At 31.7% G+C, this 27,346-nt stretch overlaps 4 protein-coding genes across 4 annotated transcripts; 3 read left to right on the top strand and 1 right to left on the bottom strand.

The window, feature by feature from the left end:
- Window positions 1-832: 832 nt before the first annotated feature.
- On the bottom strand, window positions 833-3,897 carry LOC117905452 (protein TIFY 9). Its single transcript, XM_034818382.1, has 6 exons — window positions 3,651-3,897; window positions 3,370-3,556; window positions 3,203-3,281; window positions 2,999-3,116; window positions 2,857-2,914; window positions 833-1,176 (listed from the first exon to the last, which is right to left on the bottom strand). The coding sequence occupies exons 1-6, from the start codon at window positions 3,754-3,756 to the stop codon at window positions 1,086-1,088; spliced, it is 639 nt and encodes a 212-aa protein (XP_034674273.1). The 5' UTR covers window positions 3,757-3,897; the 3' UTR covers window positions 833-1,085.
- An 8,574-nt stretch (window positions 3,898-12,471) lies between these two features.
- LOC117909073 (prothymosin alpha-like) lies at window positions 12,472-17,730 on the top strand. Its single transcript, XM_034823006.1, has 2 exons — window positions 12,472-13,077; window positions 17,315-17,730. Exon 1 carries the CDS (start codon window positions 12,522-12,524, stop codon window positions 13,074-13,076), a length of 555 nt encoding a protein of 184 aa, XP_034678897.1. The 5' UTR covers window positions 12,472-12,521; the 3' UTR covers window position 13,077; window positions 17,315-17,730.
- Window positions 17,731-19,153: 1,423 nt separating this feature from the next.
- On the top strand, window positions 19,154-22,267 carry LOC117924085 (protein AUXIN SIGNALING F-BOX 2-like). Its single transcript, XM_034842642.1, has 3 exons — window positions 19,154-19,838; window positions 20,621-21,152; window positions 21,250-22,267. Exons 1-3 carry the CDS (start codon window positions 19,372-19,374, stop codon window positions 22,012-22,014), a joined length of 1,764 nt encoding a protein of 587 aa, XP_034698533.1. The 5' UTR covers window positions 19,154-19,371; the 3' UTR covers window positions 22,015-22,267.
- A 1,520-nt stretch (window positions 22,268-23,787) lies between these two features.
- LOC117911294 lies at window positions 23,788-25,751 on the top strand. The gene is given in 2 exon segments (XM_034825607.1): window positions 23,788-24,944; window positions 24,947-25,751. Coding segments are annotated over 2 exon segments (1,929 nt in total). The 5' UTR covers window positions 23,788-23,794; the 3' UTR covers window positions 25,726-25,751.
- The last annotated feature ends 1,595 nt before the right edge of the window (window positions 25,752-27,346 follow it).

Below are 27,346 nucleotides of genomic sequence, written 5' to 3'. Positions count from 1 at the left end.
GATATGGATTGATAGCAAAAAAAACTTCTCACCCAAAACAAAAATATTTGATGAGGTGTGCATTGTGAGGAGTGAAACTCCATGGCTGAGAATGCTATGCTACAACCCCACATTTATCTTTCTTGGATCAATCATAAATTCATGAGAGGATAATTATTGCAAGGACTTCTCAATTATTTCTGCTTTACAACAAATAGTAAAAAGAAAAAAAAAAGTTTATAGGGAAAAAAAAAATTCATGGTTATTTTATTATGAAAAATATAAAATAAAATTAAAATTAGTTAAAATTTTAAATCATTTTTATTATTTCATCTGAATAAAAATAAGTAAAATTAATTTTAACAAATATATAAAAAAAAATTATTAATATTAAATATTTTTTATTTTCTTTTCCTAGTACTTTTCATCAAAATTTTCAAAAACCAAACCTAAGATTCAAAACATATGAGCCCACCAAAATATTTCAAAATATGAGAAGAAACAAGCAAATAAACCCAGTAAGAGAAAAAAAAGAAATAAAATATTTTCCCCATCTAGCAGACGTTACCAAAATCTCAATGATTTTCTTAATTGGAATGTAAAACTAACAACACAAAAGATTGAACCAATAAAGGAATCTTAGCCTAAATTATTCACGTTTGGAAGAGCTCATACTCAACCTCCCTTTCCTTTTGCCCCTTTTTCAGTCAGCCTACCAAATATGAATTTGACTCAAAACCTAACACTTCTCTCCACACACTCAAAACGAGGAAGAATCATATGACTATAATAAACAAATCCCTTAAAATACAAAGGCTGAACTCTGAATAAACAATGAAAACAAACACCCAAATGAATGATAATAATAAATTTATAATGGTATGGTTAATTGATGAAGAGATCCATTTACACGTGACTATAATAATCTCATAAAATAAAGGAACAATAGCTTTGAATCCATAAGAAGACTCTAGGAAATTGCAAGAAATGGGAGATTGAGTGGTTCCAATGGTTGTTGGAGGACCCACTGCTGAAACTACTCTACAAAGTATCAGCTAGATATCAATGAAGATCAACTGGGTTATCTTCCTATAAATATATTCTTTCTAGGCCCGGAACAGCTCCTCCATGGTGGTCTTTTCCTGGTCTGAAACCGCGTATTGGATGTGAGGAGAATATGGGTACACTGAAGTCAACCTGCAACCATTAAGAGAAAAATGTCGTGTTTGTTAAATTTAGGCCAACTAATCTTTAGCTGTTTGCACATTTGTCATTGAGGGGAGGAAATATAAACAATTCTAGAAAGAGCTGGAGATTAGAGAAGGACAAGAGACAATACAACCATGCCAGAAACCAAAAAAAAACACAAATCCTTATCATCCTCCCTCTTTTTCAGCTTTGCCTCTTATCTTCACAGAGAAACAGAGACAGACAATATAATTAATTCCAACCAAGTCAACTACTGTCTTCCCTTTGTATTTAGGAAACAGGTTGAAGATTATGTAGCTTGAGGTAGAATACAAGCAGGTGGTTGAAATATTAACTTGGTTTGTTTATTAGTGTAAATGCAGAGGAACTATTGCTTGTTGAAAAGTGAAAACTTCCCAAATAATTAAACTGAAAATTATATTTTTGATAAAAGTTAGATGGGTAAGCTACTATGTTAGTCCATATTTGAAAATTAATATAGGGGAATTCTTGTTTAAATATATTTTTCATTCTTTACTCTTTTAGCAAGCAAAATATATCATATTAAATTCTTTACTCTTTTAGCAAGCAAAATATGTCATATTAAATAAACTTAAACACTAACACTGATTAATAAAACTAAATCTATCAAATTTGATTTCACTATAAAAAAAACCAAAATATAATTAAAATTGATTGATAATTTATAGGTTTTTATTCGTGTTTTCTTAAAAAGTATTTTTAAGAAAATCATTTATTAAGAGTTCGTTTGACAGTGATTTGAGGAATCGCTTCCAATATTTTTAAAGTGCATTCGATAGTAATTTTAGAAAACGTTTCTAATTTTTCTGACACTTTTAAAATCACTATCAAATGGACTCTAAGAGTGCATTTGTGAGTGATTTTAAGAAGTATTTTTAGAATTTTTAATACATGAAATTTTTTATTTTTCTAAGTATTAAAAAAAATAAAAAACAATTCCTAGAATATTTGACACTTTTTAGAATGAGTGTGATTCTAGAAAGCATTTCTAATATTTTAAATATTTGAATGATAAAAAAATTTAAATATTAAAAATATTATAAGCACTTTATAAAATTACTGTCAAACAGATTTTAAGAGTGTATTTGACAGTGATTTTAGGAAATATTTCAAACATCTTTAATACATGAAAGATAAAAAATTTCAAATGTTAGAAATACTATACACTTTTTAAAATCACTATCAAACACACTTTAAAGTGTTTTTCTAAAAAAATACGCTATAAGTGATTTTTAATAACACAAATGATTTTTTAAGATTTTAAAATATTTCCTAAAATTTATCAAACACTTATTAATGTTTTTCCAAAAACAGCTTTTAGACTAAAAACATTTCAAAGAATCTATATCAAACAGATTCTAATCTATAACATACAAAAGTGATTTGTTGTTTTAAATTTTTATCTCTTTTTTCTTCTACTTCCCCTTTATATTTTGTTTTAAGCATATTTTTCTTTAAATTTCTGGACAACCAAAGATAGGCTGGTTAATCAGCCAGATCCTGTGTGGTCCACTTCTACTACATGCGTACAAAAATGCCAAATTGCAGGAATATCATGGATAGGAACATCTGCCTAATTTCTTATCACGGATCAACGAAAAGCGATTTTGAGATTTCAGATGAAACAAATGAAAATTAGAATTGCACCTCTCTTTACGCTTCTCTAGAAACCTGTGCAATGACTTCCTCCGTGCCAGTGGCAGATCTGCACAAAACAATAATATTTCTTAGTTTTTATCATTAGAGACCAAAAAAATGGTATTGAATGCATTTAAAAACAAAATCTAACCTCCGTTGAGAGTCTCGAGAAGCTGCTGCTCCCCGTTTGGAGGAATTGCAAGTTTCGAATCAGCAGGTTCCACAGTCTTGGTGCTTCCGTCCAAAGCGAGCTTCATGATACTCTCGATCTAAACCATAGAAAAGAAAATATGATAATGTCAGTAACAATAAAAACACAGTTTGTAATAATATTTTCGAAACAAATGAAGCGAACCTGCTCTGGAGAGACATCAAAAACGGAGACGGTGCCATTGTAGAAAATGGTTATTGGAGTTGTTTCGGCACTCACAGGCCTGAAAAAATTGAAGTATTTTCATGTAAATTATTAATTCAAAATTCTTATTTTTATTTTTCTTGTTCACATGAAAACATTTCTTATACCTGAAAACAGGACTGTAAACCGGCAAAGCCGGAAGGTAATTCTGGTCGGCTTTCGGAGTGGACGGCACCGAGAACGACTTCCGGGAAGCGAACGGCGGATTATTCTTCGGGGCCTGCGATACAGAGCCGGAGGCGATCACGGTCTTGAGAAGATCCGGATTGATCTTGGAAATGGCGCTTTGCATTCCTGCGGGGAGAAAGATCAAAGCAAGTCAAGCAAAACCGGAAACGCCATAGTTTCGCGGGAACCAAACGGAGGAAGGCGAGAAAAAAGCGCGGACCTCGAAAGCTTCTCCGGCGATCCAAGAACCTCTGGAACTGAGATTTGGCGGTGGCGCCGTCCTTCTCCATTCCGAAGAAATCGAGTTCCATGGCGGCTCTCGACATTTCTGATTTTTCGTATGAAGAATGGGTGGGTTTGAAAAGTGGAGGTGGGGAAGAAGTGAGGGTTGCGTCGGTCTAAATGGAAGAAAAAAGGCGAATGGCGAGGCGGTGGTGGAATGGTTAGATATTAGAATTCAAATAATAAAATGCACGAGGAGCATGAGAATGGAAGGGAGACTAGGAGTGGAGCCTTGGGGCGCGTAGGGGAGGACTCTTAGCGCACGTCTTCCACGCGTTGGTTGGCAAAGGACTTGTAAATTACGGAAGTGCCCCGTGACTCGTGACTGCCTTGACTCATGCGGCGGTGTGTGTGAAACTGTGAATCATGTTGAAACTTGAATGCGGCAATGGTCTCCTTTGCCCCCAGTGAACATTGTTAATCCCCAAGTCTATTTAAAAAATTTTCTTGAAACATGTCTTTTTAGAATTTGTTTTAAAAATCTTTTATTTTTTAAAATAATGTTAGGGTCGTTGAGTAAAGTATTTTAAATATTTAAAAAATAAATAAATAAGAAATTTGCGTAATCATAATTTACTAATAAAAGATAATAATTAATAATTTATATTAGGTCAAGGGTATACTTAAATTAAGGATGGTTAGTTGAAACTCATGGTTTTGTTGGATTTAAAGATTTTATATACATATTTTAAAATAATCATATTTTAAAATTTTTTCTTGTGACTCAACTATTAATTTATTTATTTGGGTGGACGGAAAAATGTTTGTCGAAATAATCGTAAGGCAATTATTGGAAAGGACCACCACAAAGAAAATTATTATTTCAAATTTAATGTATCACATGGGGCTTTTTTTGGACCCTTTCAAGGAGAAAAAGAGAATAGTGAAAAGGGAAATGAAAGAAATGAAACATGATAAAGAAAAAAAAAATGATGGATTTAGATTCAATAATTTAGCTTCTTTTTTTTTTTTGTACCTTTTTATGTTTATTATGTTATTGTTTTTTTTTTTTTACTAGAATAAAAACTTTTGAGTTATACAAAGTCTTAAAAAAATTTATTATGTTGAATTTTTTATTTATCAAGGTAAATAAAAATATTAAAGTATTATTCTTAAAAATGGTTTTTTTAAGACTATAAAATTATTTTTTTTTCAAATTCGAAATCATATTTGGTAAACTAAAACCAATTTTTGGAGAATTTGACATGAAAATATGATTATTTTTTTTAAGAATAAATTTAAGTTGCTTTCAAATAATTTTTATGTTGTGTTCTGAAAAACTCGTGAAATGAATTGCAAAATTACTTTTATACTAAGTTTTTGAACAAAATTTTGTTTATAAGGATAATGGAAAACTAATTTTAAGAATGACTAAATTCTAAGAACCTTTTTGATAAATGTTTTTAAAAAATATTTTTTGAAAACTATTATTTAATGTTCTGTAAAATAAAAATTTGTTTCAAAACTTAAAATATTTTCAATTTATTTTTAATATTTTAAAATATTTTTTAAAAATATTTTATTTTTTATCATGATATATGTTTATGTAATTATTTTTTAAAACATATTTAAACAACTAAATGATATTATTTGAAAATTTATAATTTTCTAATTTTAAAAACAAAAAATAAAAACAATTTTCTAATTGTCAAATATGTTTTTCTATTTTTTTCTAAATAACAAAAAATTATTATTGAAAATAATTGCTAAACAAACCCTAAATCTTCCTCCAAAACTGATTTTTTTTTAAAAAAAATTATGATATTTTTAAGTATTCTCCAAATTTCTTATACTTCTTTAACCTTAAAAAAAAGTCAAATTAAAGTAATACCAAGTAAGTTCACTAATCTCCTTTTTTCAAAACAAATATATGATATAAATACGGATTTGACTATAGTACCAAATCAAAAATCGTAATACTAGTTTTGAGTAATCTCATGTAAACTCTAAGTATATAATTTCGAACCTAGTATTTCATTATTTTATGTTTTATATATAGTTTCATTATTTTATATTTCGATCATATTATTTTATATCGTTGCGAATTTTTATTATTTTTATCTTATTTATTTGTATTTTAATCACATTCTTGTGAAACAATCTAGATTTTATCATGAACATTCGGTCAAAAAGTTGCGACATATGCCCTTACTTTAATTAATAAAATAATAATAATGAAACGTGTTATCTATGCATAGAAAGAGAAAATTCAACGGGAAAAAAACGCATTTTTACTGTAGTCGTAATAGCAAACAAATTTATAAATATGGAATGATAAGGAGAAAAGTAAAGGTAAAGGTCCAAAACCATTAAATTAGGTTCTTACCAAGCCTTAATGGGTATCGTTTATCATTATGTGGGTTTCACGTGGTCATCTATTTTGATGCTTTGTATCGTTGCTTTTCTTTTCTTTTTCTTTTTTGAATTTTTATTATTTGGAGTTTATGGGATTATAATCACTATATATTCTTCATGTCGGAATTATCATCACGTTTTCAATATGTCGAAAGTGGGACCCACGTGGGTCCCATTAAATGTGTTTTTATTTAAACATGGAATAAATGAAGTTTACTTTGTGGAAAAAAAATGAAACAAAGAAAGTTCACTAGTGAGAAAAATTCAATGAAATTATATATATATATAAAAGTTAAATAAAATCATAAAATTGTCTGAGGATAATTAGGTTTGGGCGTGTAAGTGCGTTGAATCCAACATAAATGAGAGGAGTAATATAATAAAAAATGAAAATATTTATCACACAAGTCTCTTATAAAAACTAAAATAACACCTATTTGTAAAAGTTGAAATAATACGTTTCTACAATAAAGTTTTTGTTATTGAATTTTATCATTTTCTATTTTATTTTTTAAAGGTTTGTCACAATTTGGAACAACAAAATTTATCGATGGAACAATTAATCTAAAATTTGAGTATTTTGGTAGGTAATTCAAAACCTTATTTCTATTATAATGGTACTAAAATGAGTAGATAAGTATTCAAATGAGAAGATAAGTTGCTATAAAAAAAACTCAAAGTTTCTTTAGGAATCATTTTTTAAAACAGTTTTATGTTATTTAAAATAAAAAATATAATATTTTTAAAGAACATTTTTTAGTTGTTTGTTTATAACTGTTTTAAAAAATAATTATACAAACATATAGAATAATTAAAAATAAAATACTAGTTTTAAAAAATATTTTTAAAACATATTTAAAAATATTAAAATTAATTTAAAAATATTTTAGATTTCTAAATAAACTTTTGTTTTACAAAAATTATAGAATAATTTTTAAAAATTATTTTTTATAATTGTTTTAAAAAACATTTACCAAATAGATCCTCAATTTTGATATATAATATACATATAATTTTATGGGCTCTTCACAAAGGATGAGAGTATTATAATACAATCTTTTTATACTATAATAAAATATGAAAAAAATATTTTTTTCCTAACATTTTTTTTTTCTTACTACTTTTTAAAAACCAAATATAACTTGCCTTAATCCCATTGTTATTTTTCATTTTTCCTCTTTTAACTCATCCCATCATTATTGAGGTATAGTAGCACTTCTCTTAAACTTGACCATAGGTCAATAATGACGACACACAAAATCTTGATCATAGGTCACAAAATGTAACGACTCAAAATCCAAAGGTAATGTTGAATGTCATAAAAATTTTAATATTTTTTTTTTATTATATATTAATTAGTTTTTGAATAAAATAATCAACGTCAAATCCAATGACTAGTACTAAAGTTAAGAAACATGACTTCCAGCCACAAAAATTATAAGAGAGGGGAAGAAAAAGTTAGTTTTAAAAATAAAATAAAAATATAGACACGCACCTTCAGCCCATTTAGAGGTTATTTGGATTTTTGAGAATAGTTAGAAACATTCTTAAAGCTTGGAAGCATTTGCTTATAAAAAATTAAATATTTGATAATTTAATTTAATATGGTTCGATGAATTGTCTACGCTTACGGAAACATGAAAGAAGATTTTCACTATATGCTAAATTAGGATTAGATAAAAGGTATTTATATTATCAATTAGATAATGAAATTTCAAAAATACCCTTAGAACTGTTCAATAATAGAATTTCAAAAATATTCTCGAACTATTCAATGAAACAGAGTGAAATGACACATTTATTCATTTTTATCTGTATATGTCTTTATCTCAATATGAGCCAATATACTATAGACATTTTTTTTATATAATATAATATTAAAATATTATAAAAAAAATTTTAGTTTATATTCAAATATTATATATATATATATATATATATTACAATTTTCATAAAAATATAATAAATTAAAATTATTTAATCATAATCACTCTCAAATAGACTGCTTAATGATCCCTATAACATAAACTCATACATATAACTTAGAAAATAATAAATTAACACTATGAAAAAAGACGAAATTCAAATAACCACTTTTAATAAAATATTGATAAATATATGTGTGTAATTTAATATTTTATAATATTCAAATATGAGATGAGGATATAAAAATATTTTGATCCATAGATAAAATAACCTATCATAATTTTTTTTAAAAATAAAACTATAGAAAAGGGTATTAAAGTCAATTAAGGCTCCTCACATGCCGGCAGTAGCTGGGAAACTGGGGGTGGAGATCATTTTTTAAGTAAATCACGGCTCTGTCGTGCCAAGTGGGCAACATGCTCACATTAAACCAACACGACAAACACGTGATACAACAACACATTGTTTGTCAGGTGATAGAAATAAAAGTCGGTCAATATCCTCATTATTGTATCATATAATATATATATTCTACGGCGCAAACGGCAGAAGTCGACCACCGTCAACTGCAACGGACAAAACAGGTGTCGAACACAACACACCAACACTCAAACAACGTGGAAGCCGATGACCCCACCGACAAGTTGGTGGTCACCAACTAGTTTATTATCCTTAAATTCTTGATTTATTTTTTTTTAGTCACATTTAAATTAAAATTCGAAAAATCGTACTTGAAGTTGCCCGACTAATCGGTCAAAAGAAACACAACGGGGATTTCGCAATTTCAACGTGTTTTACTCGAGAGCGAAAAAGTCTGCAAAGCAAGTGGTGGGATTGCGATTTCTCGTCTGCCCACCAAAAGAGAAAGATAGTTGATTAAGTGTAGGAAAAAGCGACAAAACTCATTTGTGAATTGTTCTTATTAGATGGGGGTGGGTATTGTTTGGCAGCCCATGCATTTAAGAGAATTTAAAAGGTTCTTAAATAATTAATATGAATCCTTGGATTTATATTTATATAGAAAATAATAAGATATATGTCTATTAATGGTTTAACTAAAAATATGAATAAAATATTGGTTAAATAAAAATGCATATTTATGTTTTATTTTTATTTGTAATTATAAAATCATAATTTTAAATTACACTTTTACCTGAAAAAAAAAATTTACTTTACTAAAAATCCAACATGGCAAAAAGGAAAGATCTCTCTCTCTCTCTCTTTCTTAATTTTGTTACAATTTTTTTTATTTAGAATTTTATTAATATGACCATTTTTGAGAACAAACAAAAGCAAAGTGGATGACTCTTGGAATACAATTCCTTGCCTTTGCTTGTGAGAGTAAATTTACTTTAGAGTGGAAAGCGATGGGACGACCACTTTTTACATGTGGGAAGAGAAGGAAGTTCTTTGTATTTGAAAAGTATTATCCCTCGTGGTATAATTATGTTAAGCTTGGGTATTTTGGAAAAAAGGAAAAAAAGATTTTTTAAAATATTTATCAAATTAGTATTTTAATTATTTTTTATATGGCTTTTAGAACCATTTTAATGAAAATAAAATTTATTTTTTAAAAATATAAAAAATAAGTGGAGAATATCTTAAATTTTTAAATAGATTTTTATTATAAAAAAATAAAATAAAAATTTGTAAAAGGTATTTTCGGAAAACATCTAAAGGCTTGAAGGGGGAAAGAGTTTGGCTTTGAGATGCCAAGGAAAAGCACTCATATTCCTCCCTTTCGTTTTCCCCTTTTTTTTTTTCGTTTTTTTTTTTTTTTTTTTTTTGGTTTTGGTTGTTTAAACGTTTTTGTTTTTTTTTTTTTGGTCAAAAGTGAGTGTTTTGGTGCCTAACTCTGGATATCATGGCTGACTGAAAATATGGTAATCATGTACTAAGCATCTTTTATATATATATATTTGCTAATGATGATTGATTAGATGTGAATGATATGAAATTGGGAAAGTTGCGTGGGAAAGAAAACAACTTTTATAGAATTTAGGAAGCTTAGCTTCATTGTATTTTTCATATATTTTTTAATTTTTTTATTAAAAATATTTTCTAAAGGTGATAATTATAAAAGCATTCTATAATGCATGATAATTTTATTATTATTATTTTTATGTATCATAATTCGTAAAATGTTAAGTTTTTTGGTAAGACAATTTTTATTCGATAACTTTTGAAAAAAAAAAGTGTCTTTTTATATATTCATATAAAAAAAATTCAAATTTATAATACAAATTTTAAATGGTTATTTAAAAATAATTAGTATTTTATAATTTTTTTTTCACATTTGATCGGGTACCACCTTTTAATAACATACAAGTATGACATTTTACCATTTTACATATTACTTTTGACTCGTGAGTATATGACACTTGACTTATTTTTAGAGAGTTCATATTTTGTGAATGTATGGTTCAAAATTTTGAATGAAAATATGTTGGGAATGGTAGAATTAAAAAAAATGTATAAATTAATATATTATTTTTATATGTTTTTTTACAAATTTATTTTTGTTTATTTGTCATAATCTATATGGAGGTTAAATAATTTGAAATTATATGAATTTTTTTTTTACTAATTTTAAATATATTTAATTTTCTTTTTATAATAAATATAATAAAATAATTTCTTTTTAGTTTTTCATTTGTACTTACATATTGAAAAATATAACCTAATTTGTTTAGATTAGTTTTTTATAATGAAAATATAAAAAAAAAAAATCGTTGTTATTGAAAGTAAATTTCAATATTCCATTCTTATTAAAATTTTAATTCCTCTGTCTTGGTCAAGTGTTCTGGATTGGGCTAGATGACACTTGGACCGTCACCATCATTTCACTAATGGGCCCAGCCCAGATAAAATAGGCTTTGTTGAGCCAGGCTTAGTTCATCGGCCCAACTTCAAGATGAGTAGAGGAACTGGGGAAAAGTTTATTGTGTGCCATCAATGAAATGTTTGATTTTCTTATGAAATGTGAAATAAAATAAAAAAAGTTTTAGGGTTAGTTAGATTACGATTTCACAGAAATAAAAGAGTTTCTTTCAATAGTTCTTAACAACCGTTCTATTTTATAATGATTTTAGGAAACATTTTTAGTTTTTTTAATACTTGAAATATACAAATTTTTTAATATATATATAAAAAACTAAAAATAGTTTCTCAAATTACTAGAAAATATAATTTTAATTGATTTTATGACAAAAATTCTTCTTGAGAAAGTAAACTCACTCTGTGTTAAAAAAGATGAAAAAAAAAAATTGTTTTTAGTTAAAAAAAAATTGGTAAAACATGTTTTTCAAATTAGAAAATTACTTTCAAAAACAAATTTCAAATGTACCCAACAATGTCTTAGGAAATAATTCTTAAAAATACTTTTAAAAATATTTTATTTATTTATTTTATGATTAAAATTTTATCTGATGAATCAAATATGAAAAATAGTCGCCTTATTGTATTCTCCATGAAGATTTTGTATAAAGTTTTTAAAATATTTTTTATATATTTATTTATTGTTCAAAATAATCCAAGAAAAAATTGAAAACACCTCAATTATATTCTTTAAAAATATATATTTTTTTGGAACAAATTATCAAATATATATATATATATATATATATATATATATATATATATATATATATATATATATATATATATATATATATATATTTATATTTTTTTTTATTGTAAGTTTGTCCAACATATTTTCTAATTTCCAAACTTTCCCTTAATTTCCATTTTTCAAAAGTATTGTGAAAGATCCAAGTAATTCTTCTATTATTCCTCCATTTCCTTGAATGGATCATGGCCTTTTATTTATTGTTCTTATATTCTATTTTTATTTGTGATACAAATTTGAAATAGTGACTATAGATCCATTAAATCAATAAAACTATTTCCACTCTATTATGGGCTTTTACCCAGCCGTGAATTGGCTGGTCCTGGTCCGGAATTGGGCTCAGATAAGAGTTGGACTAAGGCCCAATTCTTACAAATAACGACATAGGCTTATGTTTGGTTCATAAAAAAAAAAAAATTAAAAAAATGATTTTTTCATATTTGATTTTACTATTGTTATGTTTGGTTCCGTAAAATTTGAGGGAAAATGTAAAGAAAAGAAAATAGCGAAGAGAAGTAAAAGGAAAAAAAAGTAAAAAAAAATAAAAAATAGATGATTTTAACCTTATATTATTATCATTCAATTTTATCCTTGTATTAATCATAGATAAATAAAATTAATAGAGTTATTTTCCTTTTTTTTATGGGTAAAATTGGAAAATTAATTTTAAAGGTATGCACGATACGGTCCCTTCTACAAAGTTTGACTTTTAACATTGTTTACGGTTGTTTAGTTTTTTTTTTTTTTGGGTCGGACCAAGCCCAGTCCATATTGAGGGAGCCCAATTTTCACGTAGCGCGAAAGAAAATAAAACAGTTGTTTCGTACTGGCCACATAACCACGAATTTTCATTCACTCTCTCCCGGGAAGAAGAAGAAGAAGAAGAAGAAGAAGAAATCAATGGGAGAAGTGAACAAGGAAACCCTAGGCGAAGCTACATTGTCGGAGAAGCGAAAGTCCGATCTCGAATCAGAAGCACACGACGACGGCGGCAGCCGAAAGAAGCACAAGAGTGAGACCGGAACCGAAACTCCCGATACCGTTCTCGAAGCAGAGGGCGAAGCGGACAGAAACGAAGAGGAAGAGGAGAAAGAAGAAGAAGATAGCGAAGAGGAGGACGAAGGGTACGAAGAAGAAGAAGAAGGAGAGAGTGGGAGTTCGGAGGGGGAGGAGGAGGAGGCTGTGGATGATGATCGCAAAGGGAAGGGGATTATGAAGGAAGACAAAGGAAAGGAGAAATTGAAGGTCGAGGAAGAGAGCGACAGTGACGATAGTGATGATGATGGTGGTGATTCGAGCGATGGAGATAGCGATTTGTCGGATGATCCGCTTTTGGAGGTTGATCTCAATAACATTCTGCCTTCGAAGACTAGAAGGCACGTTACGCCTCATCCTGGATCGTTTCTGGTGACTGATTTCGATGAAGATAGCGACTCTGATGATAGAGACGCTTAAGGTAAAGAATTCCAACTCAAAATGCTCTTGAATTTTGGGGTTTATGCAAGAAATTTTGGTAAGATTCTGCTGTTTCCTAGTTTATCACTCAATCTATTTGATAATTTGCTGTTTTTTGTTTTTTGTTTTTAATTTTTTTATATGTATATTTTTTCCATGTGATTTGTGCTAGTTTCTCTCTCTCTCTCTGTTTTTTTTTTTTGGATAGGTAGTTTCTCTCTTTTTCTTGCTGTTAGGGTTAGTTTAGAAAGTTGCTTTCATGTTGCAATGTTGTTTTTCTGGTTCCTCAGTTTTGCCTGAGAAAGTTATCCGAGTGAGAGTCCTATGGAGTAATGTGGTTTTTGAAAGCTAGAACATGAGATCATACATTGACAGTTGAAATGAGGTTGTTGGCTTTTGAAAGAGCTATATGGAGTTCTGCATTCTTTAGCTGGTAATTTGTCATGATTTTATGTAACTGTGATTCTGTATTGGATATGAGTTTATTAGCTTGTGCTCTTGTGGCCTAATTTGCGATATGGAGTTTTTAATAGGCATGCACCATCAATTTTTGTTAGTTATGGCTTTGGCCTCTATTTGTGAGTTTATCAACTAGTGCTCTTGAAATAAAGTAGTTTCTGTTCGATTATGCTTTGTTTGTAATGACTTCGGTCAAAAGCATTGAGAAATTACAATTCTTGATGAAATATTGGCAATGATTTGCACTTGTTTGGATATAAAGACCATCTGGCATTTCTTCTCGTCAGTTAATGGTTGAAATTTCATGATATCTGGACGATATTTTCGGCTGGCCAAAATATCATGATATCTCCCATGAAAAACCATTTTTCAAGAGATATTATGCACTGGCGATAAATTGCTGATTTATCAGGAGTCATATTAAGTAATGAAGATAGAGAGTGGAGAGAGGTCACAGCAATGATTCCATGTGAGAGAGATCTCAGGTGAGGGAGCTTTGAAGTTTATATGCACAATGTTCCATTCCCAACTTAGTGGGATTGCAGCCAGGTGCAGAGCTTTGGAGTTTGCAACCATGACTGTCCAGCAAGAGGGGAAAACTTCCAAGTGAGGGAATCTGGTGGATAGAAATGGAGAGAGTTTTCTACAAGTAATGGGAGAGGTCTGGGTTTTGGGGGGAGAGAGGTGGAAATCTAATGGGTGCAGAAACCTGGGGTAGAGATTCATGAGAAAAAAAAATCTGATGATGGGGGTGAAGGAGAGAGAGATGACCATGTAATATATGCTGCTTATTAATTAAAACATGTGGTTAATTGTTGCACCCAATAACTCAAATATTATGGATTTAGGCTTTGTTAATTGTTATATAATACTAAAGTTACATATGTTTAGATTTTGGAAAATCGGGGATTCATGATATTATAATACTTTAATTAGCTTCAATTACTTATAGAGTGTTATCAATGTTGACAGCTTTCATCCTAATCTTCACATGCTTATTGTGTCTACATTGATAATGTTTGACTTGGATAATTCCATTATTGTTTGTATTAACCTAAAAGTTCCCCTTCGAATTTCCATATTTTTATTTTTGCTATTCTTACTGCAATATCTATATTTTGTTGGCATCACCTTTAATATTTCTATGTTTTCAGAGGGTTTATATTCTGTGCTTAATTTTCAATTCTTGGTGGGATTTTATATAATATTTGCTCCTATTTGCTACACAAAATGGCCTTTTCTTTAGACGTGTTTTTGGCTAGGACTGGGGAAACATGTAAGATTTTTCATCTAAGTAGTAGCACTTCTATTTCTGGTTTGCAGAGCCCTGAAGAATCATCTTGATTACTTTTTGAAGACAAAAAAAAAGAAGTTCACTTTTGTAAGCCTAGTTAGAATTTGGAACTAAAAATCATAGTTAAAAATGAAAGAAGTTTACTTTTGTGAATTATGTGATGAATCTGTATATTAAAGTCATATTTTCTTAATTTGTACTTATCAAAACTTCAACATTCAATGTTTTCATATGATATGATATAATTTAACTCTTTAGATCCTACTATCTCCAATAAAATTGATTATATATTACTCTGTACTTCATACTTTCAATAGATATAAACACATATACATATTTTTTCTATTTATTTTTCACTATATAAAAAAACTTATGATACATGATACAAAAAATAGAATAACGATACACAATACGTTTTACGAGTTAACAATTATGCTAACCACAATGTCTATGCTACTCGATGCGCTCCATGGCCCACATTCATTCATTCATTTGGTTGTCCTTCAACCATGAGTGGGATGAAAATTCTGATGATTTATTGAAATATAGTTTGCTGCCTCAATCCCTCATCAGCACCTGCAAAAATGGTTACCAGATGGTTCCAGGTGTTTTTTATGCCCTATGGGAGTTGAACCTAGGATGTCCAAGTTTATGGTTTGCCCAAGCTTTCCATTTACCAATGGGTCACCCTTGCAGGCTACCTTTCAAATAGATGGACAACTGTGATGAACTAACTAGCTTCTTCATGTTTAGCAAGCTACCTCTTTTCTTACAGTCTCATAACAACTCGCATGGAAAAACTAAGGGCATGTTGCCAAATAGTTGTTGTATATGATCGGGACCTGAACAGTGATCCTACTCTGACATTCAGAATTTGATGATTGATTAAATTGAAATTCAAAAATTTGATAAGCCATAATCTGGGTGTTTTTGATACCTTATGGGAATTGAACCTTGGATGTCTGCCTGAAGCTTTCTCTAACCATTGGGCTGCCCATGTGGGTTTAGAAACAAGTTATGTTTTCAAAAGATGGATGACTGATGAACTAGCTTCTTCGTAAGCTGGCTCCATTCTCTTGATTTCACAATAACTCACATGAAAAAACAGAGGGCATGGTGCCAAATACTTGTTATATCATGGAGGATTGGAACCTAAAACATTGATCCTACTGTGACATTCAGCATTCGATAATTGATTATATTGACATCATATTTGGTGAGCCATTTTTGTCACCTATATTACAATAGCAATCTACTTCTGTGCATAGAATATCCATGATCAGTTTAAGATCATTATTCCTGTTCCTATATAGAAACTCAAGCCTATTGGTGGTCGAAGTTTAGTTCTTTTGCATTTCCCTTCCAGTTTATTTTTATTTTGCAAAGTTGATTAAAAGAAAAAGAAACGCTTGGATTGACTTTCCACCTTTGGGATGCTTACTTTTGACAGGAAAATCTTCAATTTTAGGCTTCCTTTCTGGTCATTCTAGATACAATTTTAAAATATCCATTTTTGTCCGTCATTTTAGGCTTCCTTGTGTTGTAACAGAAACCATTTTAGGCTTGCTATTTGCAACTGTTGTTTATCTTTCTCAATATCTGTAACTATTCGCTTTGCCTTGATCCATTCATCAATAACAGAAACCATTTTAGGCTTGCTATTTGCAACTATTGTTTATCTTTCTCAATATCTGTAACTATTCGCTTTGCCTTGATCCATTCATCAGTAACAGAAACCATTTTAGGCTTGCTATTTGCAACTATTGTTTATCTTTCTCAATATCTGTAACTATTCGCTTTGCCTTGATCCATTCATCAAGAAAGGTATCTGGTCATATTTTTTCTGTTTCTATTTCTCACAGTTTTAATGTTGCTAAGAATCTATAGGACCATATTAACCATTAAGCCCATCTTCTTAGACCTTTTACATCTAATTACTAGTTTCTTCTTTATGATAGCTGGTCAAACCCGATTATTGTTATGTTATTGAGTTCCATATACAATCATTCATTTACATGTTGGGTCTGCCCTATTTGTTTATCCATTTAATCATTCTGTTTCTATGTGTATGGTTATATAGCTTCACCCTCATTTTATTCTCATGCATAAAGATGATATTGATAGTCTGACCTTGTAATCTACACAATTATGGAATAGCAACAGACTGTCTATGGATGTTGGGTTTTATAATTTATAGCAAATGGCTATTGATTGGTTACTTTGTGAGAGCTTGAAAAAAAGCAACTGGGTTCAGTCAGTGGGTGATGTGTTGGTTTAATCCAACCGGGGATTGATTATTTTAGATCTCTTTCTAGGTCATCATGCAATAACTAGATTGATTTTTATTTAAAGATTCAAGTTGGCCTCTCTGATTTTTAGACAAATAAAATACCACATTTGCCTTCTATTTCTCTGCTAGTTTGTTCTGTTTTTAGTTCTGTTTACGCCTTCCATTAATTTATTCACTGGTTTTAACTGCAGAGAGCGAGCGGATAGAGCCGAGGAAGAGAGGTCATGGGACCAGTTTTGATTAGTACTATTTCTCAAAGCGTGTCTATAATTTCATCACAAGCTGCCTCCTTCTTGTGTTCTCAGGTGAATGAGGCATCTTCAGAGACCATTTTTAATACATAGAGCAGTGTAACCCTAGTTAATTACCACTTATGCTTTTAGGCTCTTTATAATCCCAGGGTCGAACTCTTGAATTGGGTCAGAAGCTTTACTAGGCTTGATGAAGACTCAAGTTATATTTGATTCCTGAATTGGGATCTAAAGCCATGGGAAAACTAGTCAAAATCACATTGATAATCTTTTTTCTATTGTGCCATTTAAAAAAGGCACATTTTACACAGATTGTAGTAGCAAAGTGCTCTATGGTTGAGGAATTTTCTTGCTGCCCAATCTTGTTAGATTAGCTTTGAGTTCGTTGATTGTTAATATGTTATCAGGTGGTTAATTCCCCAATTTAATTATAGGGTAGATTCAGTGGCATGAGATGTAAAACTAGTTTGAGCTTGCCATATTTGTTTGTGAAAATCATTGTATCTGTTCTGTAAATTGGACCAAGTTCCATTCTCATATCTGTGAATAGGAGCAATTATCAAAATTCTTTTTATTTTTAGGATATTTTTGGTTCCTGGAAAGTGCCAACGAAAAGAAAAGAAAAGAAAGGCTAAAGAAAATGATTTTATGGTAGAGTTGATAAATGCAAAAAAAAAAAAAAAAAAAACAACTGGGAGAAAAATACTAAAATATTTTCCCTTTTTTCTGCTTGAAAAAAGGTGGAGAATGTTTAGAGTTCAATTAATTTAATTTTCTTTCACTTTGATTTAATTCTATAGTTTCATTTTCTTTCCTTTCCTTTTTTTTTTTTTCAACTCAATTTTTTTGGAATCAGACAGCCTTATATATGACTGAGCGTGCAATTGGCAAGCAGCGCTTATAAACTCAGTAACTCGGGAACGTTTGACAGTTTGGTAAATCATTTTTATGATTTGAACTCGGGAACTCGGCCAAGGATTGAGGTAATACTAATATATATATATATATATATATATATATATATATATATATATATATACATACATTAATTTAATATAAAAAATTATTATATATGAGATTAAGTTATAAAAAATTGAAAATAATGTCAAAAAAATAATAATGATACTAGTAAAATATATAAAACTAGGCATTCCATGTAAAATAATAAAAAATAATTAAATAAATAAAATAAATTTAAGGTAATCCATAAAAAATAATTTAAAACAATATTTTATTCTTTTCATCTTTTGCTTTTTCATTTTCTTTTCCTCCCGTTTTCGTTGGAGTCAAACATGTAAGGAAGCAATATTCCCCTGGAAATGGTCACATATATATTTTTTTTTGGGATGACTATTCTTTGAATCATGGAAGGTCATGCCATTTTCCTTTTTTATCTAAAAATTTATCACACTTCTTTCATATCTTCATCAATTTGGTCTACAGATATTCTGCTTTTTTCTGGTAAATATTTTTTGTGTGGAATCTGGGATATCGATTTTGACATCTCTTCATTTTCATACCATATATTGAGTCTTTTAAAGCTCAATTTTTTATTTTTTTTCCAACTTACCAAAATTTCAGAACTTTTTTTTCCTATTAAAAACACTTTCCCAACAAGAAATATAATAAATAATAATTTTGACGAAAAAAAAGGCTTTTTGTAAGAATCGCCGTTTTCAAAATAACTGACGAAATAATCGTAATCCTCAACCAACGACCAGATTATTTTCTGGCCCTCCGCAGACTTAAACACTAGCCATTGGATGGAGTCAAACCAGGCAATCCATTGGCCCGTTACTCTCCGCATGTCACGGTCGGTTACATCTCTCACCATCAGCTTACTATACACACTGTATACCCGTTCTCCTTCCTCCACTTTCTCAATTCAGTTCTCGGTCTCGTTTCCCAACGCCATGACCCAAAAATGATTTTATTTTGACGTGAGAAAAAAATGAAGAAGTTCGTTCCCCATTCGCAACTGAAAATAGAACCATTCGATTGATGTCGAAAAGACTAAAAACCATGACGTATTTTCCAGCGGAGGTTTTAGAGCGGATATTCGCACTGCTCACGTCCCAGAGAGACCGGAACAGCGTGTGTCTGGTCTGTAAGTACTGGTGGAAGGTGGAGGCTGGATGCAGATTGAGGGTTTCTGTGAAGAATTGTTATGCTTTGGGGCCTAATAGGGTTTTGGCGAGGTTTCCAAGGATGAGGGCTTTGAGCCTGAAGGGAAAGCCCCATTTTGCTGGTTTGAACATGGTGAATTGGGGTGGTTTTGCTTTGCCTTGGATTGAGTTCTTCGCCAAGAATTGTCCATGGCTACAAGAGCTTCGATTGAAGAGGATGGTTGTTTCCGATCAGAGTCTTCAAATAATTTCTCTTTCCTTTTCGGAGTTTGAGTCTCTGTCTTTGATCCGCTGTGGAGGGTTCAGCCCTGTTGGGCTTGCAGCCATTGCTTCCAATTGCAGGTACAGATAGAATTGTGCTGGGGTTATAGAGTTTTTCATAATCTTAGAATTCATTTCTTGTTAATTTTCGTAATGGGTTTGCTTTGTTTGATAACATTGTTTTAGAATTGTGCTCTGTTTGTGGATTGATTTCTTCTGTTACATATATGTGCTTAATTTTCAATTTCTTTGTTTATAATGGAGGTTGTGAATGGCAGGTAGAAGACGAATTCATCTGGGTTTCTTTTGTTTGATATCATTTGTTTTAGAATTGTGCTCTTTTTTTCTTAATTCATTTTTCCAATTATATGTTGTTAATTTTTTGACTTTTCAGTTCACTCGAAATGGTATTGTTTTCAATTAAGCTGAAAATTTTCCTTGCTTACTTGATATGCTTCACTAAGAACTGTAAGCTAAAATTCATCATCTAAAGTGGGACTATGGAATGAGAACTGATACAAAATTGATTGTATGGTATTGCCTGAAATGATGCTGTTTTAGTTTTCAACCATGTTTGTGAGCTAATTGTCCCATTGAATCAGTGCCATTCTCTCCTTTCTGTCATGTGGAATATGGATACTATAGGCAGATTTTAGCTACTAAATGGATTATGATCAACTGTGGATATGCTGGCCAAAGAAAAATTACCAAAATGCCTGTCTGATGGGCAGGTTATATGAAAGGATTCTGCAACTAACCAAAAGGTGGTCACGTAGTAGAACTAGCTTCTTGTTTTCTTAGATGAGGTGTATTAACTAAGGGTGAAGTCCTTGGGCAACATTAACGTGCCTTTTAACTTGTAGGTTTCTTAAAGAGCTGGTATTGCTGGAAAATGAAGTTGAAGAGGACATAGGCCATATACTTGGTGTTGGGGTTGGAGATGGCATAGGCCAGTGGCTTAGTTGCTTTCCTGAAAGCTGCTCGTCTCTTGTCTCCCTGAATTTTGCATGTACTAAAGGAGTAGTGAATTTGGAAGCTCTTGAGAAACTGGTTGCTAGATGTCCAAACCTCAGGAGCCTGCGGTTAAACCGCCGAGTGCCACCTAATGTGCTCCAGAGACTCCTGCAGCAGGCACCTCAACTGGAGGACTTGGGGATAGGGTCTTTTTCCAACTACACAGACCGGAGAACTTACTTGAGACTGCAGAATGCTGTGTCGAAATGTCGATCAATCCGGAGCCTATCTGGTTTTTCATCGTTTATCCCTCTGTATCAGGCTGCTATTTACCCTATGTGCTCAAACCTGATTTCCTTGAACCTGAGCAAAGCAGTAGAGCTTCCAGCTCACAGTCTCATGGAGATAATTTCCCGCTGCAAAAAACTTCAAAATCTTTGGGTTCAGTCTCTTGAAATTCTCTCTTCCCTGTTCTCTCTCTGCATTTTATCATCTTTATTTCATTGCAAATTATTTAATGCTCCCATAATCACTGCAGGTCTTGGATAATATTGGCGACAAGGGGCTAGGATTAGTGGCTGATACTTGTAAAAACCTTCAAGAGTTGAGGGTATTTCGACTTGGTCCCCATAATGAAGGGAATCCAGCTCTAACTGAAGAAGGTCTAATTGCTATATCCATGGGTTGCCCTCAACTTCATTCTTTGGTATATTGCTGTGATCGGATGACAAATGCTTCCCTAATAACCGTTGCCAGAAACTGTCCTAATTTCACCAACTTCAAATTATGCATCAATGACCCAAAGACGCCTGATCATACAACTTCACAACCTTTTGATGAAGGCTTTGGGGCAATCGTTCAGTCATGCAAGGGGCTCAGACGGCTGTCACTGTCTGGCCTTCTAAGCGACCAAGTTTTCCTCTACATTGGAATGTATGCAGAGCAGTTAGAAATGCTTTCAATTGGATCTTCTGGGGGAGGTGATAAAGAATTATCCTATGTCTTAAATGGTTGTAGGAACCTCAAGAAATTGGAGATCAAGGGCAGTCCCTTTGTTGATGCTGGACTCCTGGAAGAGATAGTGAAGCATGAAAAAATACGATGCCTCTGGATTTCATCCTCCAAAGTTACTCTTGGAGGATGCAGGGCACTCTCAATGCAGGTGCCCATGATGAACATAGAGATCATAGGGGAAAACAACAAGATGAAGAAGGATGATGATCATAAGGTCGGGAAAATGTACCTCTACCGAACCCTCAATGGACCCAGAAAAGACGCACCAGCTTCTGTTTGGACTCTTTAATGGCCTCCTGCATTCTCTTGAAGAAGTTGGGAGTTCTTTTGCTCTGAAGGTAGTTGCCGAGTTCCTTATCAGACTACTATTTACCCCTTTTTTTTCTCCAATTTTCTGAATTATATGGTAGTGAATCAGAACCATAATCATCTGGGCATATTGTTCCTGAAACTCTTGTTAATATCATTTCTGTGATTCTTGTTCCTGAACTCTTGGCTCCTTCCATGTTGAAACCATAAGTAAAAATAATGTGTTTTCTCTTGTTGGTCTGTTGCAAGCAGCTTCACAGGCTTGATACTCGGGCATTCCTGGCCACCCATTAATATAAAATGTCTTATTTTTGCTTTTAAATTTCTGGTTCGATGTCGTGGTTAAAGCCTTGTTTGGAATATTCTGTTTCTTGGCTTTAACTAGAATATAAAATTAAGGTTAAAGTCATAAATTTTAAAGGATAATATTAGTATTGTAAAAATTTTACTAAAAAAGTGCTCCTACTAGAAGCAATGTTTTCTCGGATTCTATGCTATGCCTTCTTTTGTGTCATAACCTCTTTGAATAGATTAGCCTAATGAGAATGGAAGCTCTTATTGAGCATAGAAAGAAAATTTTAGCTTTTCAAAAATTTATCTAAATAAAATCTTTATTTAAAGTTAAGATTTAATGAATGTTCCCAATTTTCTTATTCTGGATTGGTCCAATTAACTAATAAGTCAAATAGTCCAATGAGAAAAAATTATTTAATTTGAACTTTAATACTATGTTTGGTTCTAAAAAAATAATAAGAAAAATGATTTTTTCATATTTAGTTATCTTGTAAAAAATACTAAAAAAAATCAAATATAATTAAAATAAAATAAGTTTGAAGTAACAAATGAAAGTAATTTATTGAGTTTTAATTTATTTTTTATTTCTTTTACTTTTTTTATTTTATATTTTCTTTCTTTTAAATTTTATTGAACCAAACATAAACTAAATCTATTTAAGGTACTAAATAGTTCCCTTTCGGTTTTTGCATTTTGGTCATTGAAAATATACACTAAAATCTAAGCCATGAATGATTCTACAAACAATGGAGCCAACATACAAAAAAATAAAATAAAAAAAATGAGACTTTGTTATGATATCATATTTGGTACAAAATAATGAGATACGAACATATATTTAGTGTTATATAATTAATATTATTTTTGAATTATTTTTATATTTTTTTAATAAAAAATTTATTATATTGAATTCAAGTTCAATTTTTACTTAATATAAAAAATTTAGATATCCCTAATAAATATTATTTATTGGACTTTGAAATTTTCCGGTTGATGTTGAATCCCTCCATTGAGAATTCTACTACCCAAGAATTTCTTGAGACCATTGGATGTGCAAGATGACATCTTGACCATCCATTTTATTTGTTTTTTATTTAATTTTTTAATATATTCTTTCATATGTCGATATCTTATTTAATTCGCTACGATAATTTGACCCTTTGTTATATACTTTTCACATGGATGAGAGTCAACCGAATCACTTTCCGGTCCACATCAAATTAATAGGACTTTCTAATCGGTTACATAGAGTAAAATAAAATTATTACTAATAAAAAAAATTAATTTGATTTTATTCTATTTTAAAACAAAATAAAAATAAAAACTAAATAAAAACAGTCATAAAACTCCCACATTTGTTGACGGTTCCTTGAATCCCAAGGTTTTTTTTTCTAAATATATTTTAATAAAAAGAAAACGATTTAAAGGGTTCAAAGAGCATTGGAGCATCACAAATGCAGTTGAAGATGGCGACTCTCTCCAACCTCCTTGGCCCTCCGGAGCTACGCCGCGGAGCCAGTATTCACCAACCACAAGATCCTCCCGCCGCCACCGGCGACGCCTTCATGGACTTGATGGTGGCGAACTTCAACTCAGCGAGGGTACTGCCAAAACCTCCGATGGGTTACACTGAGAACGCGTCCGCAACATTTCTCTCCTCCGGAAACCCCTGCCTTGACTTCTTCTTCCACGTCGTCCCCGACACTCCGCCGGAGGTTCTGAAGCAGCGGCTGGAGCTGGCCTGGAGCCACAACCCCCTCACCACCCTGAAACTTATCTGTAATCTAAGAGGTGTTCGCGGCACCGGCAAGTCCGATAAGGAGGGCTACTATACGGCGGGGCTTTGGCTCCACGGCCTCCATCCGAAAACGTTCGCGTGTAATGTAGAGTCGTTTGCCAATTTTGGCTACTATAAGGACCTGCTGGAGATTCTTTTCAGGCTGCTGGAAGGGCCCGACGTCCGGCGAATTGCGAAGAGTCAGCGGAGGATGAAGAACAAGAAGAGGGGCAACTGTTTTGTACGAAAATTCAGATTCGGACATGGCAAGTTGGGGAAGAATAAGAAGACGAAGAAAGGGAAACAGGTTTTGCCGAGGGAGGTGAGAGTTAAGGCGGAGATGGAGAGAGCTAAGGCGGAGAAGGAGACGGCGAGGGTTTGCAGGAAGGAGAGGAGGTTGGCGATGGCGAAGAAGGCGGTGGAAAGGTATGGACGTGATCCTGATTACAGATTCCTCCACGATCGGATCTCTGATCTCTTCGCCGAACATCTCAAGTCCGATCTCCAGCTGCTGAACTCCGGCAATGTCAACAAGATCAGCCTCGCCGCCAAGTGGTGCCCCTCCATTGACTCTTCGTTTGATCGGTCGACTCTTCTCTGTGAGAGCATCGCTCGGAAAATTTTCCCAAAATCTGATCCTGAATACGAAGGAGTTGAAGATGCTCATTACGCCTACAGAGTCCGGGACCGCCTGAGAAAGCAAGTGCTGGTCCCTCTCCGTCGAGCCCTGGAGCTGCCGGAGGTATACATGGGCGCGAACCGCTGGAGCGAGCTCCCCTACAACAGGGTCGCTTCCGTAGCCATGAAAACCTATAAAGAACGTTTCATTAAGCACGACGGGCCCGTTTCTTTGAGTACCTTAGCAGTGTCAGGGCCGGAAAAGCCAAGATCGCCGCGGGCGCCCTGCTCCCACACGAGATAATCTCGTCATTGGAAGACGAAGATGGTGGGCAAGTTGCAGAGCTTCAATGGCAGAGAATGGTCGAGGACGTCTCCAAGAAGGGCAAACTGAAAAACTGCATCGCCGTCTGCGACGTCTCCTGCAGCATGTTCGGGATCCCAATGGAGGTCTCCGTCGCTCTCGGCATACTCGTCTCCGAACTGAGCGAAGATCCATGGAAAGGCAAGGTCATCACCTTCAGCAAGACCCCAGAGCTCCACATGATCACCGGCGAAGACCTCCGCTCCAAGGCGAATTTCGTGAGAGAACTGAACTGGGGAATGAACACAGACTTCCAGAAAGTGTTTGATCTGATCCTGCAAGTGGCGGTGAACGGGAAGCTGAGCCAAGACGCCATGATCAAGAGAATCATCGTATTCAGCGACATGGAGTTCGATCAAGCTTCTGCAAACAGTTGGGAGACCGACTATGAAGCCATAAAGAGGAAGTTCAGGGAGAGTGGGTATGAGGCGGCCGTGCCGGAGATAGTGTTCTGGAATCTCCGGGACTCTCGGGCAACGCCGGTGCCGGGAACAGAGAAAGGGGTGGTGCTGGTGAGTGGGTTTTCAAAGAATCTTCTGACGTTGTTCTTGGAGAATGGTGGGGTTATGAATCCGGAGGCCGTCATGGAAGCCGCCATCTCCGGCGAAGAATACGATAAACTGATTGTAATGGACTGATATGGCCTCTGATTCTGATAAATGAAAAGTACATATTTTATTCAATTCGTGGATTTCGATATTGATTTTCTTCATTTCCGACAGGGTTAGAATTTTATCAAATTATTATTTTCATTTTTTTTTCTTTCAATTTAAAATAAATTTTTAAAGAAAAACTCTATGAATTTTCAAAGCAATAAAAATTATATTTAATTAAAACTTTAGAAAAAATAAATGAAATTAACCTTTTTATCATAAAAAAATTAACCCTTTTTCATAAATATGAGAAATCCGTCGTAAATACATTGTGATATGAACTTTTCTTTCATGATTTTGGGATATTAAAAAATGAAAATACAAATTCTTTATATGTTATTAATTTTTCTGAAAAAACATTGAGTTATTAATTTGTTACATGGCGAATTTAAGAAGGTATGTGTGGACCCCGGATTTCGGCTCATGCGTTTCCGGTAAGTGTGAATTAATAATAATAATAATAATAATAAGATTTGGAGAGTTTGAAATTAATAATAATAATAATAATAATAATAAGATTTTGAGAGTTTGAATTAATAATAGTAATAATAATAGGATTTTGCAAGTTTGAATTAATAATAATAATAATGATTTTGAAAGTTTGAATTAATAATAATAATAATAGGATTTTGAAATTTTGAATTAATAATAATAATAATAATAATAATAATAATAAGATTTTGAAAGTTTGAATTAATAATAGTAATAATAATAATAATAATAACAATAATAATAAGATTTCGAAATTTTGAATTAATAATAGTAATGACAATGATAATAATAATAATAATAGTAATAATAATAATAATTAATAATAATAATAGCAATAATAATAATTAATAATGATGATATCCGTTAATAATAATAGTAATAATAATAATATCCACTAATAATAATAATAATAATAATAATAATAATAATAATAATAATATCCGTTAATAATAATAATAATAATAATAAGATTTTGAAATAATAATAATATTTTAAAAGTTGAATTAATTAATAATAATAACAATATTTTGAAAGTTGAATTAATAATAATAATAATAACAATATTTAAAAGTTGAAATAACAAAGATAATAATAATAAGATTTTGAAATAATAATAATATTTTAAAAGTTGAATTAATTAATAATAATAACAATATTTTAAAAGTTGAATTAATAAATAATAATAACAATATTTTGAAAGTTGAAATAACAAAAGATAATAATAATAAGATTTTGAAATAATAATAAGATTTTGAAATAATAATAATAATAATAATAATAAGGTTTTGAGGGCTTGAATTATGGGCTTGTGATAATAATAATATGGATTTCAAAAATGGGCCTGGAAGTGATACCCATGCAATAATAATAGGGACTTAGAAAATGGGCTTGGAAAAGAACAAACAAAAGAAACCAATGGGCTTTGAAAATGGGTTAAAAGGGGTTTAGGATCTGGGCCTTTAGGGATGGACCTTGGGCTTTGAAAAGGAGTTAAGGGTTGGAAATGGGCCTTGGGCTTCATCTTCAGCATAGGCTTGGGCCTGGGCTCCAAATTCAAAACCCAAGCCCAAAGCCATCATGGGCTAAACCAAGCCCGTCACCAAACAATAGCTTC

Source organism: Vitis riparia, chromosome 1 (assembly GCF_004353265.1).
Source record: "Vitis riparia cultivar Riparia Gloire de Montpellier isolate 1030 chromosome 1, EGFV_Vit.rip_1.0, whole genome shotgun sequence".
Classification (NCBI taxonomy): Eukaryota; Viridiplantae; Streptophyta; class Magnoliopsida; order Vitales; family Vitaceae; genus Vitis; species Vitis riparia.
The sequence above is the reverse complement of the archived record's forward strand: the minus strand, read 5'-3'. Positions and strand labels throughout refer to the sequence as shown.